The 19,612-nt window shown below is 35.2% G+C and overlaps 1 protein-coding gene across 1 annotated transcript in view; it reads left to right on the top strand.

Moving 5' to 3' along the window:
* Positions 1–19,612, top strand: part of PCDH15 (protocadherin related 15) — a 1,798,632-nt gene that overhangs the window by 1,623,123 nt on the left and 155,897 nt on the right. Inside the window, exons 27-28 of the mRNA XM_045164127.1 lie at positions 12,545–12,654; positions 15,194–15,334. Of these exons, the coding sequence (XP_045020062.1) occupies positions 12,545–12,654; positions 15,194–15,334 (251 nt within the window). The remainder of the gene's footprint in view (positions 1–12,544; positions 12,655–15,193; positions 15,335–19,612) is intronic.

A 19,612-nucleotide genomic window follows, 5' to 3' on the forward strand; every position in this document is an offset into this window, starting at 1 on the left:
ATACTAACACATATATATGGAATTTAGAAAGATGATAACAATAACCCTGTATATGAGACAGCAAAAGAGACACTGATGTATAGAACAGTCTCTTGGACTCTGTGGGAGAGGGAGAGGGTGGGATGATTTGGGAGAATGGCATTGAAACATGTATAATATCATATATGAAACGAATCTCCAGTCCAGGTTCGATGCACGATACTGGATGCTTGGGGCTGGTGCACTGGGACGACCCAGAGGGATGGTACGGGGAGGGAGGAGGGAGGAGGGTTCAGGATGGGGAACACGTGTATAGCTGTGGTGGATTCATGTTGATATATGGCAAAACCAATACAATATTGTAAAGTTAAAAAATAAAAGAAAAGACAGAAAAAAAAAAGGGAAAGAAACCTGACGTAAACTATCACCAAAGTGTTGCACTTGAGGGAAAAATAGTACCCAGTGTTCTCAACAGGAAAATGTCAGGACATGTGGATATGAAGCCTGATTCAGCTCAAGGTTGGTAAAAACAAACAAACAAACAACAAAAAAAACTTTTACTGAAGGCCCTTCCTTAAGACATTTCAAAAATGTAAAATCATTCATCTCTCCAGGGTCAACTTGTATGCCTGTCTAAGATATAACCATTTCCTTAGGCATCCTCTCAACAACCATTTTCTGAGGAACAGGAATCCAGTTGCTCTTTTGACTCTTAGGCTTCATCAGTAAAGCTGTATATTTTCACTTTTGAGCCCTAGCTGTTTCAAGTGTTAGAGGGCTTTGTCTCAATTATGTTGGCAGTAAATCTAGTTTTAAAAAGTAGAATTCTTGAATTTCAGGTTCCCATCTTTCTCCCCTTAATTTATGTCCATTTCATTCAATATTGTTATTTTCTTATATTTTCTGACATCTGGTTTTATGCATCCTGATTTACACCAACTTCATTTCATATTAGCTTGGTGGGGTACAGTCCACAAGGTCGCAAAAGGTCAGACAGGACTGAGTGACTAAGCATGCACACATACTACATTTTATGTTCAAGTTATATGTGACTCCAAAGGGAACATATAATTTGCCCCATCATGTAACTGGTACTTTCTAGGGCATAAAACAAAAATAAAATGGCCTCTGTCTGGCAATAAATAGAAGAGTTGAAATTTTGTGATCTAATGCTCATTATTATAAAGGTTCTTTTAATCCTAGCCAGGAGAAAACTGCATTTTTATAGTATGTTTTGATTCTGATAGAAAGAAGCATGTTGACACAATTAAGACAAAGGTTAATGAGATATTTTGTCTAGAAGTAAATCTGTTTTAAACATTTACTAACAAATAGAAATTTAAATGTTTTTAGTGGTGGACATAAGATTTAAATTCCTTCTGAAACTACGCCAATATCTTTTTCTTAGTATTAATTATTTTCATCCTGATTGTACAAAAATATGCATAAAATATTTTATTTTTAGAGTTTGTAATGAGAAATGGTATTTTTTATAATGTTAAAGCTAAGAGAAAATTAACTGTAGACTTTTTATATTTTTGTACTTTATAAGGATCCAGTTATAAACTAATTATGGAAAGTATAAGATTTAGTTCTTACCTCATGTAGTAACAAGAAGGATAAGTAAACTGTGTCTGTTTCTACAAAAAGAAATTCAGTATATGAAAATGATCACACTATGACAAATGTATGTTACATCAACAAGTTGTATGAAATTTGACCTTAGTAAGTCAATAATAATTGCTCCTTTTTCCAGACCACATGTATTACTTATCTATTGCACCATAACAATGCTACTACAAATGTAATGAATTAAAACAGAGAGAAGTGCATGCAGAACACCAGCTGAGAGCAGACAGGAGTACCTGACCAGTGGAAAAGAATATATAGAACCACACAGAACTCAAGATGAAGCCCTGAGCCTTTGGAGTGGGAGCATTGAGTCTAAGACCCTAGACTACCAGAGAACTAACCCTAGAGAGTATCAAATAGTAAGAACTCACACAAATTAAACCACTTGAATACAAGACTCAGCATCATCCAACCACAAGTAGCATCCTGTGCAGGTGTATTAAACAACAAACAAAACAAAAATACAAACCCAATCATCAGCAGACAGGATTACCACCTCACTCAGCCTTATCCATCAGAGGAAAAACAAAAGAAACAAACAAACAGTCAGCACAAATCCCACCCTATAAGAAGTTTACAAAAACCACTGGACCAACCTTAGGAGGGCAGAAACCAAAAGGAAGAAAGAATTCAACCTTGAAGCCTGGGAAAAGGAGACCTCAAACACAATAAGTTAAAATAAATAAATAAATAATGAAAAGTCAGTGAAATACTACACAAATGAAGAAATAAACAAGAAACACAGAAGTCCAAATAAATGAAGAGGAAATAGGCAAACTACCTGAAAAAGAATTCAGAATAATGATAGTAAAGATGATCAAAAACCTTGAAAACAAAATGCAGAAAATACAAGAATCAATTAACAAAGACCTAGAAAAATTAAAGAAAAAAAACATACAGAGATAAACAACATAATTACTGAAATTAAAAATAGTCTAGAAGGAATCAATAGCAGAATATCTGAAGCAGAAGAATGAATCACTGAGCTGGAAGATAAAATGGTTGAAATAACTTCTGCAGCATAAAATAAAGTCAAAAGGATGAAAACAGCTGAGGATAGTCTCAGAGACCTCTGGGACAATCTCAAACACATCAACATTTGAATTATATGGGTCCCAGATGAAAAAGAGAAAAAGAAAGGGTATGAGAAAAATTTTGAAGAGATTATGGTTGAAAATTTCCCCAACATGGAAAAGGAAATAATCAAGTCCAAGAAGTACAAAGAGTCTCATACAGAATAAACTCAAGGAGGAAAATACAATAAGACACATACTAATCAAACTAACAAAGACTAAACACAAAGAAAGAATATTAAAAGCAGCAATGGAGAAGCAACAAATAACATACAGGGAAACCCCATACACTTAACAGTTGATCTTTCAGCAGAAACTTTGCAGGCTAGAAGGGAATGGCAGGATATATTTAAAGTACTGAAAGGGAAAAATCTACAACCAAGATTACTGTACCCAGCAAGGATTCAAAATTGATAGAGAAATAAAAATCTTTTCAAACAAGCAAAAGTTACGAGAATTCAGTACCACCAAACCAGCTTTACAACAAATGTTAAATGGATTTATATAGTCAAGAAATACGAAAGAAGAAAAAACATATACAAAATCAACCCCAAACAATTAAGAAAATTGCAACAGGAGAATATATATCAATAATTAATTTAAGTGTAAACACATTAAATGTGCCAACCAAAAGACACAGACTGGCTGAATGGATACAAAAACAAGACCCATTTATATGCTGTCTACAAGAAACCCACTCAGACCTAAAGACACATATAGGCTGAAAGTGAGAGGATGGAAAAATATATTCTGTGCAAATGGGAAACAAAAGAAAGCTGTAGTAGCCAGCCTCATATTAGACAAAATAGACCTTAAAATGAAGACGATTACAAGAGATAAGGAAGGACACTACATAATGGTCAAGTGATCAATCCGAGAGGAAGACATAACAGTTGTAAATGTCTATGCACCCAACACAGGAGCACCTCGATACATAAGACAAACACTGAAAGACCTAAAAGAAGAGATTGACAACAACACAATAATAGTAGGAGACTTTAACACCCCACTCACACCAATGGACAGATCATCAAAACAGAAAATTAATAAGGAAACACAAGTCTTAAATGACACATTAGATGAGATGGATCTCAATGTCTTCAGGACAGTCCATCCAAATGCAGAAGAATACACTTTCTTCTCAATTGCACATGGAACATTCTCCAGGATAGAGCACATCTTGGGTCACAAATCAAACCTAAGTAAATTTAAGAAAATGGAAATCATATCAAGCATCTTTTCCAACCACAATGCTATGAGACCAGATATCAATTACAAGAATAAAAAAACAAAACTGTAAGAAAAAAAAAACACGGAGATTAAACAACACATTTCTAAATAACCAACAGGTTACTGAAGAAATCAAAAGGGAAATCAAAAAAATTCTAGAAATAAATGACAATGGAAACATAACTACTCAAAACCTATGGGATTCAGCAAAAGGAGTTCTAAGAGGGAAGTTTATAGCAATACAATCCTACCTCAGTAAACAAGAAAAACGTTGAATAAATGAAATAACTTTACACCTAAAACAACTGGAAAAAGAAGAACAACAAACAAAACAAAATCCCCAAAATTAGTAGAAAGAAGGACATCATAAAGATCCAAGCAGAAATAAATGAAAAAGAAATGAAAGAACCAATAGTAAAGATTCATAAAACTAAAAGCTGGTTCTTTGAGAAGATAAACAAAATTGACAAACCTTTAGCCAGACTCATCAAGAAAAAAAAGAGAATAGAATCAAATCAACAAAATTAGAAATGAAAAAGGAGAGGTTACAACAGACAATGCAGAAATACAAAGGATTGTAAGACACTATTATGAACAATATGGCAATAAAATGGATAAACTGGAAGAAATGGACAGATTCTTAGAAAAGTTCAATCTTCCAAGACTGAAGCAGGAAGAAATAGAAATTATGAATAACCCAATTACAAGCACTGAAATTGAAGCTGTGATCAAAAATCTCCCAAAGAAACAAAACCCCAGGACCAGATAGCTTCACAGGAGAATTCTATTAAACATTGAGAGAAGAGCTAATGCCTATCCTTCTAAAATTATTTCCAAAATTTGCAGAGGAAGGAACACTTCCAAAATTATTCTACCAGGCCACCACCACCCTGATACCAAAACTAGACAAAGACAACACAAAGAAAGAAACCTACAGGCCAATATCACTGAAGAACATAGATGCAAAAATTCTCAACAAAATGTTAGCAAAGAGAATTCAGCAACACATCAAAAATCAACCATGATCAAGTTGGATTTATTCCAGGAATGCAAGGATTCTTCAATATATGCAAATCAATCCATGTGATACACCGTATTAACACATTGAAAGATAAAACCATATGATAATCTCAATAGATGCAGAAAAAGCTTTCACAAAATTCAACACCCATTTATGATTGAAACTCTTCAAAAAATGGGCATAGAAGGAACCTGCCTCAACATAGTAAAGGCCATATATGATAAACCTACAGCAAATATTATTCTCAATGGTGAAAACTGAAAGCATTACCCCTAAGATCAGGAACAAGACATGGGTGTCCACTTTGACCACTATTATTCAAGATAATTCTGGATGTCCTAGCTATAGCAATCAGAGGGGAAAAAAAAGAAAGTAATCCACATCAGAAAAGAAGAAATTAATCTCTCACTGTTTGTAGATGACATTATACTGTACATAGAAAACCCTAAATATAGTATCAGAAAATTACTACAGGTAATCAGCGAATTTAGCAAAGTTGCAGGATACAAAATCAGTACACAGAAATCACTTGCATTTCTATATATGAACAATGAAAAATCAGAAAGAGAAATTAAAGACTCAATCCCATTCACCATTACAACAAAAAGAATTAAATATCTAGGAATAAACTTACCTAAGAAGACAAAAGAACTGTACACAGAAAATTATAAAACACTAATGAAATAAAGATAACTAAAACAGGTGGAGAGATATTCCATGTTCCTGGGTAGGAAGAATCAATATTGTGAAAATTACTATACTACCAAATGCAATCCACAGATTCAATGTGATCTCTATTAAATTACCAATGGCATTTTCCACAGAACTAGAATAAAAATATTCATAATTCATTTGGAAACACAATGACCCTGAACAGCCAAAGAAGTCTTGAGAAAGAAGAATGGAGCTGGAGGTATCAACCTTCCTGGCTTCAGATTATAGTACAAAGCTACAGTCATCAAGACAGTATAGTACTGGCACAAAACCAGAACTATAGACCAATGGAACAAGATAGAAAGCCCAGAAATAAACCCATACACCTATGGGTACCTTATTGTTGACAAAGGAGGCAAGAATATACAATGGGACAAAGACAGCCTCTTCAATAAATGGTGCTGGGAAAACTGGACAGCTACGAGTAAAAAATGAAATTAGAACACTTCCTAACACAACACACAAAGATAAAATGGATTAAAGACCTAAATGTAAAACCAGAAACTATAAAATTCTTAGACGAAATCATAGGCAGAATACTTGATGACATAAATCAAAGCAAGATCCTCTATGACCCACCTCCTAGAGTAAAGGAAATAAAAACAAAAGTAAACAAGTGGGACCTGATTAAACTTAAAAACTTTTGCACAGCAAAGGAAACTATAAGCAAGGTGAAAAGAAAACCCTCAGAATGGGAGAAAATAGTGTATGAAACAAGTGACAAAGGATTAATTTCCAAAATATACAAGCAGCTCATACAACTCATTGTGTATATGCTCATACAACTCCATTGGTACATATACACAATGGAATATAATTCAGCCATAAAAGTAATGCATTTGAGTCAGTTCTAATGAGGTGGCTGAACCTAGAACCTATTATACAGAGTGAAGTGAGTCAGAAAGAGAAAGATAAATATCATATTCTAACACATATATGGAATCGAGAAAAATGGTACTGAAGAATTTATTTACAGGGCATCAGTGGAGAAAGAGACATAGGAAATAGACTTATGAACATGGGGAGAGGGGAGGAGAGGGTGAGATGTGTGAAAAGAGTAACATGGAAACTAACATTACCATATATAAAGTAGATAGACAATGAGAATTTGCTATATGGCTCAGGAAACTCTAACAGGGGCTCTGTATCAACCTAGAGGGGTGGATGGGGAGTGAGATGGGAGGGAGGTTCAAAAGGGAGGGTAACTATAGCTGATTCATGTTGAGATTTGACATAAAAAAACAAAATTCTGTAAAGCAATTATCCTTCAATTTAAACAAATTAAAAGAAAAAGATTAGAGATTAGGAATCTTCATCAAGTTATAGAGTAAGTCAGCTGATTCAGAGGTTCTTAAATGAAATTCAGGTTCATCTTTTTCTATTGAATGTCCACAGTAGAAAAGAAAGGAAAGATTAAGATGGCTTCATCATTCCTTGCTTCCATCCAAGCATGCATTCACTCGTGCACTTACTTATGCTGTATTTGTTAGCCAATACCTAACTGCTCTGTGGCAGGCGCTAAGCAGAGGACCCCTATCTTTAGGGAGCTTGCTGATTCCCTTGGTGAGCTTCCTGTGGTAATTTTCCGCTTTCTCTGGGCTGTGACAGTCCCCTCTACAGTGACTGTGTCCCAGTCTTCACACTCCTTGGATGGGGTAGCAGTTACCTGCCACGTGCAGAGATTCTATCCACAGAATGTGCATCTCAGCTGGTTAGAGAACTGCCATATGTTCAAGGGAGCTGTGAAACCCCTGTCCAAGCAAAATAGTGATGGGACCTACACCTTGGAAAGCTTGAATTTGTTGAATGTCTCAGTGCAGGAATCTGAATGTGTATTTACCCATAAGGTACAGCACGAGACCCAGCCTCCCATCCAGGCCAGCCTCATATTGTCCACAGTAATGCAGGCCATATACAAACCCACTGGGAGCACAGGTCCAGAGATGCCTGCCTATATCTTTGTGGCTTTCCTCCTGGGCTTCAAAGTGGTACTGGTGATCAGTTTCATAGTCACTTACTTCCACAGGTAGTGGAAACTGTAACAGGTCCTACATACTCTGAGATACACTGCCTCCCTCCTTGTGCAAGGGGCTCAAGTGGAAAGAAGCTATAAGGACTAGAGATGACTCAAGATGCCCCACCGTTCACTCTACTTTCCCATCTCCATCATGAACTCGCTCCCTTCCATACACCCTCCTATGTTCCTTCTCTCTGACCTTTGGAATAGAGTCAAGGATGGACATTGATCATGTTGATCCAGAATGTCTGTACCGTGATGCACTGAGTTTCAAATTGGCCCTGCCTCCATCCCAAAGAGAATCAAGTAAATCAAGAAAACAGTTTTCCATTTTGCCCCTGATCATGAACACTTAATTTCAGAGTACTTTTTACTTTCATCCAGAGCTTTTGCAAGTGTGATTTTATTTTAACACACATGTATTTTAAATCACTGGAGAAGGCAATGTCACCCCACTCCAGTACTCTTGCCTGGAAAATCCCATGGACGGAGGAGCCTGGTGGGCTGCAATCCATGGGGTAGCGAAGAGTCAGACATGACTGAGCGACTTCACTTTCCCTTTCCACTTTCATGCATTGGAGAAGGAAATGGCAACCCACTCCAGTGTTCTTGCCTGGAGAATCCCAGGGACGGGGGAGCCTGGTGGGCTGCCGTCTATGGGGTCACAGAGAGTCGGACACAACTGATGCGACTTAGCAGCAGAAGCAGCAGCATTTTAAATCACTAAGTTGAATAACATTTTTCTATTATGAAATTTATAATATAAAAATATCCATGTAATTAACTACCATGCAGACCGTTAACATTTTGCTATTGTGATCTGTTAGTGCTTTTAAAATTACTGCACTAGATTTCGTATTCATAATCTCAATCACAGTTTTATGCTTCTACAACATATGTATAAATCCTTAAGCAATATATAATATTACTAGCATGTTTTAACTTTTATATAAATGTTACCATACTGTATACAACCTACTAGAACTTTTATTTTTTATACTCAACACAGGTTTTTTTTTTTTTTTTTTTTTTTTTGCTTTATTCATGTTAATGTATGTAGCTTCATTTTAATTTCCACTGCTCTATAAGTTCTACTGTGGAGAGTATGCCATGATGTATTGATTTTTCTTTGATGGATAGTAAATATTTATGTAATGTTTTGCTAGTAGAATTTTGCACAAATATTTTTATCTTTACTTCTTGGGCATATATAGGGGAGTTCCTCTTAATCTGGTGTGTCCATAAAGTTGACTGTTGGTATCATTTGGAGCTTTTGTTATACATAAAAAAAGATTTTCAATTCTTGAAAAAAATATAATGAATTAAAACAACACACTTAGCATCTTTAAATTTCTGTAGGTCAGGAATGTGTTATCTGTGTCCTCTGTTTCACATTCTCACACAGGTTTTAGTCAGAATGTTGTCTGGGGCTAGAATCTCACTGAGGCTTAACAAGGGAACAGTCCACCTCCAAGCTCATGCTTTTGTTGATTGGGTTCAGTTCCACAATGATGTTGGAGTGAGGGCCTCAGTTGCTTGCTTATTATTGGTCAGAACTCACCATCTCGCACGGAGAAGGCAATGGCACCCCACTCCAGTACTCTTGCCTGGAAAATCCCATGGATGGAGGAGCCTGGTAGGCTGCAGTCCATGGGGTCGCTGGGGGTCAGACACGACTGAGCGACTTCACTTTCACTTTTCACTTTCATGCATTGGAGAAGGAAATGGCAACCCACTCCAGTGTTCTTGCCTGGAGAATCCCAGGGACGGGGGAGCCTGGTGGGCTGCCGCCTATGGGGTTGCGCAGAGTTGGACACGACTGGAGCGACTTAGCAGCAGCAGCACCATCTCACATCGCCACTCGCTTCATTAAATCCAGCAAGGGAGGTAGTCAGAGTCTACCTAGCAAGAATGAAAAGTTATAATCTTATGTAACATAATCACTCCATTCTGAAGGAGATCAGCCCTGGGATTTCTTTGGAAGGAATGATGCTAAAGCTGAAACTCCAGTACTTTGGCCACCTCATGCGAAGAGTTGACTCATTGGAAAAGACTCTGATGCTGGGAGGGTTTGGGGGCAGGAGGAGAAGGGGACGACAGAGGATGAGATGGCTGGATGGCATCACTGACTCTATGGACGTGAGTCTGAGTGAGCTCTGGGAGATGGTGATGGACAGGTAGGCCTGGCGTGCTGCGATTCATGGGGTCGCTAAGAGTCAAACACTACTGAGCGACTGGACTGAACTGAACTGAATATAATCACTGAAGTGACATCCCATCTTCTTTGCTGTATTCTATTCATTAGAGACAAGTCACAGTCTGACCCTCCAACAAAAAGAAAGGGATACACAAGGGTAGGGCTGCCAAGGTGGAAGATTATGGAGGATCATACTGTGTTTCCATAGCTCTCTAATTTTAATCCTTTCCAGGTTTAAGGAGTTCACAATCACTGAGGTCAACCACAAGCCAATGTGGCAAATAACAATTAGTCTCAATGTCTGTTTATAATCTAAAATATCATACAAAAGATTTCTATTCATAATCAAATTAGTCCATCAAAATAATCTTAGTGCCACTTTTCTAAGTGCCTTACTTTTTAGCAGTAGACAACTGTCATTTTAGGTTCAAGGTTATAAAAGTCACCCCTATTTTACTGAAGTGACACTGTAACAATGTCTAGATGAATTGCTTATAAAATAAAATTGTGTTATCTCAGATAACTTTCTTTAAAAGTGCCTACTTGGGTGAATGTATCCTTTTTTATCTAAACATTTTTTAAAATTACTTGGAACTCTTGATTTCAAGGGACTGAAAAACTAGATATAAGGAGAAATGCAGGAGAATTTTGTTTTACTAATAGTAACTGAAATTATGAGTTTACCCAGCTTTAAGTATAACAGCATTTAGAATACTAATCAAAGTGTAGTGGATATATTTTCAACCTTTAGTTATTTCATTTGTGTTGGTATTATTAACAAGAACCTTCTTATAGGCACAAACATTAAAATTCTAGCCAACAACAACAAAACTTTTTTTGTGTGTATGTTTTATTGGTTACAGTAACGTTCTTGGTCAAGACTTTCATTGGGTTTGCACGAGAGATTTGTCACACATGAACATGAGCAATAAACGTAAAATGCCCTCATTAGCCAGAGCTGGGTAATGTGTCTATGCGTATACCCTGGGGATTTGGTCAGTTCAGTTCAGTCGTTCAGTCCTGTCCAGCTCTTTGTGACCTCATGGACTGTAGGATGCCAGGCTTCTGGTCCATCACCAACTCCCGAGCTTTCTCAAATTCATGTCCATCGAGTCAGTCAGTTCTACCCAAAACAGTTAGACTAATAATTAAGGAGATATGGTTATCTAACACTATACCTGGATGCTATTAAAAAAGAAGACAAAATATGCAGAGAAGTAAAATTAAGTCAATAAATGGATAAATTTAATTTTATTAAAATTATACAGATTAGTTCTTATACTTTATCAAGAAATAGTTATTGACCATGCAATGGAGATGTGGACCACCATTAGGTGTGATAGCAGGTATCTGTAAGATAGGTCACTTTACATTTAGGTAATTTTAGCCTGCCAAATATATGGAGTACAGTGGCAAAGAACATAATATTTTGGACAAGATGTTTATGAAGGATTGCATGTAATTAATTTTTCATACTATATTGGTAGCTCAGAATTTGTTATAAAATGTTTCATTAAGTACAATATATAATTGTGTAATATAATCTAGATTAGAAGAACTCAGAAGGTGGTGACAAAAATAAAGGATAATATTGAAAGAGTAAGTACTGAAAGATGAAAGGCCACATGAAAGAGGGACAGTAGGATTTATCTTATGAGTTTGAGAAAAGAGGCTAAATCTTTAGAAGTCAGATGGCTTAGATTGATTGGACTCTAACAAGATTCAGAACTTAATGTTTAAGAATTTTCTAAATCTGTTGAAGCTGGATGATATAAGTATCTGTGAATTATAAGAGTGAGATTATTTTCATTGGTTTATGAAAATAAAGTTCTAATAGCCTAGTTGCAGTGACCAATATTGTAAAATAAAATGGAGTTTTGGAACATGAGATGATATGTTGTTGAAAACATATTTTTAAAATTAAGTATCATGAAAATGACTAAATACAGAATGAATAAAGAACAAGGTCCTACTATATAACACAGAGAACTATATTCCATATCCTGTAATAAATTCTAATGGAAAATAACATGAAAAAGACTATATATGTATAATGAGTTACTTTTACGTGTATCAGAAGTTAACATAACATCGTAAATCAACTATAGTTCAATAAAATGTTTTAAATAGATAAAATTAAGTATCACTGTATGGGAGGCATAATATGGTTAAAGTTAAGTAAAATAAGTGAAGTCAAAAGAAATATTAATTTTATGATGTCATCCATTCAAATACTTTTAGGACAGTTAAAATTTTATAGTAGAGCAAGGATAAGGACTAGACTAGAAAGAAACTGAAGGTTGTTTGCTTAAATATGCTAATCTACCAACATAAAAGCCATATTTTTCTTCAGCAACTTGAGATAGCAAGTTGTATCTACCAATTGCATTCTATTCAGAACTTTTTTCAGAGACAAGCAAAATGAATTTTGTATAATTTTTTGGAGATGCTGAAGCAGTAATGTACAGATGACAAGACATTCTTAATGAAGAACATTTGCATAATTTTGAGCACAGTTTGTTAGGCCTAGGGTCTGAATGCAGTATTTTGTTGAACATTTCAAAAATAGTACTATTCAAATAATAACAAACACAAAATTAACATATTATATTATTAAATACAAAGCTCCATCATGAGAAAATGGGCAATAAAAATAAGTTATCTTCTCTTACACCCTGCAGACCTCCTCCAGTAAGTGAACTTGCAACCAGAGGGACAATGGTGGGTGTAATTTCTGCTGCAGCCATCAATCAGAGCATTGTATACTCCATTGTTGCAGGAAATGAAGAGGGTGAGTATATGTTTAGTCAAATGGCAATCCATTCCAGCATTCTTGCCTAGAGAATTCCATGGACAGAGAACACTGGTAAACTATACTCCATGGGGTTGCACGGAGTTGAACACAACTGAGTGACTAACACTTTTCATCATAAAACAATAAACTTAGATTTGGAATAAATTTCAGATTTCATTACTGTTTATCTTTCTAGTAAGCTGTGTCTAACTTAAATGTAATTATGTGTTAAATCTGATTGAAAATCCAGTTATATTGACAAAGGCTATTAATTTCCACTAGGGAATACTCAATATCCAGTTCTGAAAGCCTTCACCTCCCCCTGATTTAGGGATATTTAATGACATTTATTCAAAATTAATGCATATGTACTTTCAGCTTTTGGTCATAATCATTGCCTATAGTAGTCTTTTACCACTGTTCTGTGCCATCTATAACCCATGTCATACCTTCGCTAATCCTGAAGATATTTTAGGAACAAAAATAACTGTGGATGACCAAAGAGCCACATGCATGATAAAAGTCATGTGCATTTTGTGTGATTCCTCAGTAAAGCAAACATATAATCAACAGATGTAAGTAAATAAATAGTTTGATTTTATCTACCAATCACTTTTCACAGAGAACAGATGGGCTTGCTAGCTTATGGGAATAAGTTTGTGACTCAGTTTTATATTAGCATATTGATTCTTTTTTTCCCTATTACCCACAGTTAGTTGTCCTCTGGTTTTCCCTTTTATGAGTTAAATGGCCTGGAATGTTGTAGGTGGTTAAAAAAAAAAAAAGCTAATATATGTTTCGTAAACACATGCATTTCAATATTAAATTAGGAGATGTTAATAATATTGTAAAGCAGTTTGCAAGGAAATTATGAAAGTTGTCTTCAACTTTTATAAATAAAAGTATTTCAACCATTACTAAAAGTTATTGCCCCTAAAGCAAGTGCTAAATACTGTACTTTTCTTATTGACTTTCTTTGTTTCATCTGTGCTGTTATGCCTCCTCCCTAAATATTACAGACTTTCCTTTTGCCTTAAACTTACATCTGACTGAAGCTATGGTTTTCACAATTTGTTCTTATGACTTTTCTCTATGATTTTATTTGTTCTCTTCCTTGAATATAGACAGGTGGTTCTAATTATTACCCTCACTCCACCACAATGATTATTTTTACATTTAATTCATTTGCTTGTCAATTTAGTCTACTAATCCTATTGAGCATTTATCATGTACTCAGTACCTTCCAGCAATTAAGGAGAAAGAAGTGAACAAAATAGTCTCAGTGGTAAAGAATCTGTCTGCAATGCAGGAGATGCAGCAGGAGCCACAGTTTTGATCCCTGGGTTGGGAAAATCCCCTGGAGAAGAAAATGGCAACCCACTCCAGTATTCTTGCCTGGAAAATTTCATGGACAGAAGAGCCTCGTGAGCTGCAGTCCATGGGGTTGCAGAGCGGGACACAACTGAGTACACACATCATCATCATCATTGTAGACTTTAACAATCCAACAAGAGGAGCTAGACGATAATAATGATCAGGCTAATGAATATATAGTATTTAGGCAGTTATAAATGCTGTAGAGAAAACCAAAGTGAGGAAAAGACAGAGTGAAAGAGGTAGGATATTATAAAGTTTGCCAATGTGCTCTGCCCATCACTCAAATCCGTATGATCAAATTTATTCTAAAAAATAAACTTCAAGGTCAAATATTTTAAGCTATTTAAAATAATAAATAATATTTTTAAATAACTAACATATTAAATTATGTTTGTTCCCTCGTGTTCTTGCTGCTGCTACTACTGCTAAGTTGGTTCAGTTGTGTTGGACTCTGTGTGGCCCCATAGACGGCAGCCCCCCAGGCTCCCCTGTCCCTGGGATTCTCCAGGCAAGAACACTGAAGTGGGTTGCCATTTCCTTCTCCAATGCACGAAAGTGAAGAGTGAAAGTGAAGTCGCTCAGTCATGTCCGACCCTCAGTGACCCCATGGACTGCAGCCCACCAGGCTCCTCTGTCCATGGGATTTTCCAGGCAAGAGTACTGGAGTGGGGTCCCAGTTCCCTCGTGTTCTTAGCAGAACATTAAATCTGCAGGATAATAAGATATATTAAATCATAAAAAGTATAATAATCCAATAGCATCATGAAATACTTGATTAAACAAAATTAAGTGGATTTCTTTAAAACAAGATTTCTAGAAGCATTTGCTATGGTAGAAGATAATGTGTATCTATGGTGAGGAATTCAGTATACATTGTTTCACAGACTTAATTGACCAGAGAAACATCAGTTTCCAGGACAATTGCAAAAAAAAAAAAAAAAACAAACAAAAAAAACCTGGAATTTCAGATCATGCATTTAGGGAAACACTGATGTTGATAATTTCTAGAGCTGAAACAGAGCTTCCCAAAGCCTTAATTTGGTCACTTTGATGTGTTACTCTTATTATATGTGTTTTTAAAATCACAGTGATCTTTAAAGAGAATTATTTCCCCTTATAGTATGAAGAGAGTGACAAAGGAATTGTATTTTGATTCTAGATAAGTTTGGAATCAATAACATCACAGGAGTAATCTACGTGAATGCCCCTCTGGATTATGAAACAAAGACAAGCTATGTACTTCGAGTTCAAGCTGATTCCCTGGAAGTGGTTCTCGCCAATCTCCGAGTTCCTTCAAAAAGTAAGTTGTGTTACTTAAGAATTTTACGAGAATTTTATGGTGTTTTTACTTATTTTCTAACCAAATACAAATATCTAAAATAAAATCCTCAGTGGAGATTGCAGAACATTCATTAACACTTGAAGATGATTGCTCATTCACTTTAAGAATTGACACACGGCCATTCAGGCTTCCCCACTGGTTCAGAAGTAAAGCATCCACCTGCTGATGCAGCGCTGGATCGCTGGGTTGGGAAGATCCCCTGGAGAAAGAAATGGCAACCCACTCCAGTATTCTTGCCTGGAAAAATCCCATGGACAGAGGAGCGGGGTGGGCTATAGTCTATGGGATTGCGAAGAGTTGAATACGACTTAGCCACTAAAAAACAACAGTATGGCAATGCAGAGAATGATTTCATAATCCTTAAAGTCAAGGTAATAACACAATATTTTCAAATTTTTTGTACAATTTTATTGAAATGCTATCATTTCCAGTATATGTTTCATTAAAAAAAAAAATCACACTGTGAAGGCTAACCCCTTGGAGTGTATATTTTTAATGGGAACAGGATTACTATACATTCCCTGAATTGTGTGGCTTCTGGTACTTTGTATTTTCTGAGAGCAGAGGGAAATGCATCTCAAAAAGAATGACTAACATTTATTATAATTTATACATAGCATTATATTTAATTCACATCCATTTCTAGGAAATGAGATTTATTATTCCCATTTTACAAAGACAAGAAAAGGTTAAGTGATTTTTTAAAAAATGTCGCTGTCAGTAAATGAAAAGTGGGAGATTTAAGCTATCTTTAGACTCCAAAATCTTTCTTCAGCATTTCAGTGTAATATAGTTTATGTATACAGAAAACTGAGTAAAAGCCAATTTATGAAGAGGATCAGCATAGATTCTGAGAGATGTTACTGATAATAGAATAGGATGGTGAGAGAGAATACATGTGCTGTAACTATAATCAAGACACATGGCTTGACAAAGGACCTTTTTCTCAAATTTTAAACTTATTTATAGCAACAATTCCTTTGTTAAGTGCTTACTATGTGCCCAGAGCTGTAAGTAAGGAGTGTTAGTTGCTCAGTCATGTCCAACTCTTTCTGACCCCATGGGCTGTAGCCTGCCAGGCTCCTCTGTCATGGAATTCTCCAGGCAAGAATACTGGAGTGGGTTGCCATTTCCTTCTCTAGGGGATCTTCCAGACCCAGGGATCAAACCCGGGTCTCCTGCATTGCAGGCAATTACCATCTGAGCCACCAGGGAAGCCCAATAATGGGAAAAACACTGTTCTTTTCCATTGATTGAGATTATACATCTTTGCAAGTTAAACAATCCATCTTTTTGTCACTTAACATTATCATATGTCAACTATTGTAAAGAATGGGAAAATTTTTTAGACCCCAGAGAAGCTAAGAAAACCATATTTAATTTAACCACTAGCAGATACATGCCCAGAGAAGGTATAAAGTACAAAACAGGTAATAAAATATTTACATTTTACTCTGAGCCCACTTGTGGACATCTTCTCACAACATTCCATCAGTCAGCATCTTAAGAGAGGAAAGAGGAAACAGGAAGAGACTCTGAGACAGGGCAAGAGTACTCATATGAATGCCGGATACAGAGAGCACCCCAGCAATGTAGGAGAAAAGTGAACAAAGTGGGAGTAACAGCAAAAGATGTACTATAGAATGTTCTGTATCAGTTTGTAATTGAACAGATGTTCATAAAATAATTCATTTATCTGTCCTTTTATCTCAAATCTCACTCACTGGTCTGGTGTAGAGGCCTGCACAGTTGTTTGTCAAAGCACAACCAAATCATTGGAAACATCAGATTATATATAGTATGTCTTTGAAATTAAAGGCATTAAATGGTTTTCAGTGATTATTCATCACTAGATAAGTAAGTTGTTTAAAAATAGCAGTCCAGTTATTTGAGTTTTTAAAATCTTTAACTGGAGGCAATTGCATTTTTAGAAAATGTAGAGAATGCCTCAAATTGTAATTGAATTGACTAAATCAAGAGTTGAAAGTTTACAATAGTTCTAAATTACATAACGTAAGCTGCCTATTGCAAATAAAAATAAATGTAAAAATTAATTGAACACCATCTATCATCTTTCTCTGAAAGAATTTAAGTTGCAGAACCTAGCATTTTGCAAGAAATAGGTCTAATTTCTAGGAATAAAAACATATTGATACTTTATATGTGAGTATAATAAACTAGTTCTCATTACTGTAATTTAAATGGAAATCTGAGACTAATAGAAGTTTAGCTTATATACTCATGTATACTTATATGTGCCCTGTATTCATGCAGAGTGAGACCAATTAGCAAATTCATGAATTATCCTCTCAGAAATGTGTGAAGCCTGAAAGCTAAATGTTACTTTAATGCCTAATGTTTTGAATATTGTTATTAACATTTCATGACTGACCTTTGTTTCTTGAGTCTGAAATATAAACCCAAGTAGTATTTCTAACACAGTTTCACTTATTAATAACTGTTAATGACCTATAATAAAACTCTGCTCATTAACTATGCAAATAATAAGAGCATTATGTAAATTGAGGTTAATTAATTCATCATTTAAAGGTTCATCTCTTCTTTAGATTCAACTACTCAATTATCTTTAGCTCTACTATGAATAAAGGTAATAAACAGAATAAATTTAATTTTGAAGTATTAAATTTCAAAAGAAGTATTTATTGTAAATTCTTTACTAAGAATTTATTAATGAATACTTTTCAAAGTAAGCTTTACAACTATGCTATAAAAGAATATAGTATTTAAATGCAAATTAATAAAGTACAAACATTTTTTGCTACATTTCCCAAGTTTGATATTAGTAGTGTTTAAAACATTTTAACCTTTCAGTAGGGAACTTTCAAATATAAATAAAATTGCAAACTATTATAATAAACCTCAACATATCAACTAACCAACTTCGCTGAGTCTTAGGAAACCTTTCATTCATTGTCTCACACCATTATTTTGAAACAGGACACAAACGTAATAGTTCCTCTGTAAATATTTCAATATGTATCTCTTTAAGGTAAAAACTCTTAAAACTTAATCAGAATATCCTTATTACTCTCCCCAAATTGAAAAAGAAAAAAAAAAATTCTCAATATCAAGAGATAGCCAAGTCTTGTTCTAATGCTTACTTCTACTTAGCATAATATAGTTTGCTTTTAAAAAAAAAAAACTACTGTTTTTATATTTTTTACTGTGATGCTTGTTTATTTCCTTTTCCCACACATCTAATTTGAAGTAGTGATGTTTTACCCCTATTAAAACCAATAGATAATCAATCATTTTGTTATCTATAGCTTATTCTCTAGCAGACTCCCCAGAGTAGGCTCACAAGAACACCATTTCCTGTGTTCTTGTGCATTAATCAAAGTTTGTCTGAGGCGCAAATAAAAAAAAGTGTGAGTGGCTCAGTCATGTCTTACTCTTTGCAACCCCATGGACTGTAACCTGTCAGGCTTCTCTGTCAATGGAATTCTCTAGGCAAGAATACTGGAGTGGGTAACCATTCCCTTCTCCAGGGAATCTTACCTACCCAGGGATTGAACCCAAGTCTCCTGCATTGTAGGCAGATTCTTTACTGTCTGAGCTGGCAGGGAAGAACAAGGCCCTAATAACTGAACCTAAATATAGCTAGATAAAAAACCCTTGACTCATAGTTTCTTTCTTTGACTTAAATATTTCAATGCATTTTCTTCTTACACGAAGCACTAATGTCAGAAAGTATAATGACAAACTCTTTTTCTTTTCCAATGGGCATTGGTCTTAGTTCTGAATTTCCAAATAATTTATTTTTTTTAATGTCCAATTGTGTTATTAGAATAGATTTCTATACTGACAATTCTACTTTATTTCTGCATATATGTAGTATATCCATTACTTCAGGAAAGTTTTCTTGAATTCTTTATTTTATTATTTTTTTCTGTTTTAATAATTTATTTTTCAATATGGAGTTGCCTATTATAAAAGTGATAAAACTTCTATATCACCTTCTCTCTAATCTCCTAAATATCTTCATTTTGTTTAGACTTTTTAAAGAAAACACTCTAATTTATGAGCTTTTGGATATGTTTTTCTTTCATAGCTCCTCTTTTTGTTTGTGAATTATTTTTGCATCTTTTTTAAAAATGCCTTTATCAATGAAAGTATGAACCATGCTGTATAGAGCCATCCAAGGTGGAAGGGTCATGGTGGAGAGTTCTGACAAACGTGTTCCACTGGAGAAGGGAATGGCAAACCACTTCAGTA

The sequence above is a fragment of the Bubalus bubalis genome, chromosome 23 (assembly GCF_019923935.1).
Source record: "Bubalus bubalis isolate 160015118507 breed Murrah chromosome 23, NDDB_SH_1, whole genome shotgun sequence".
NCBI classification, from domain to species: Eukaryota; Metazoa; Chordata; class Mammalia; order Artiodactyla; family Bovidae; genus Bubalus; species Bubalus bubalis.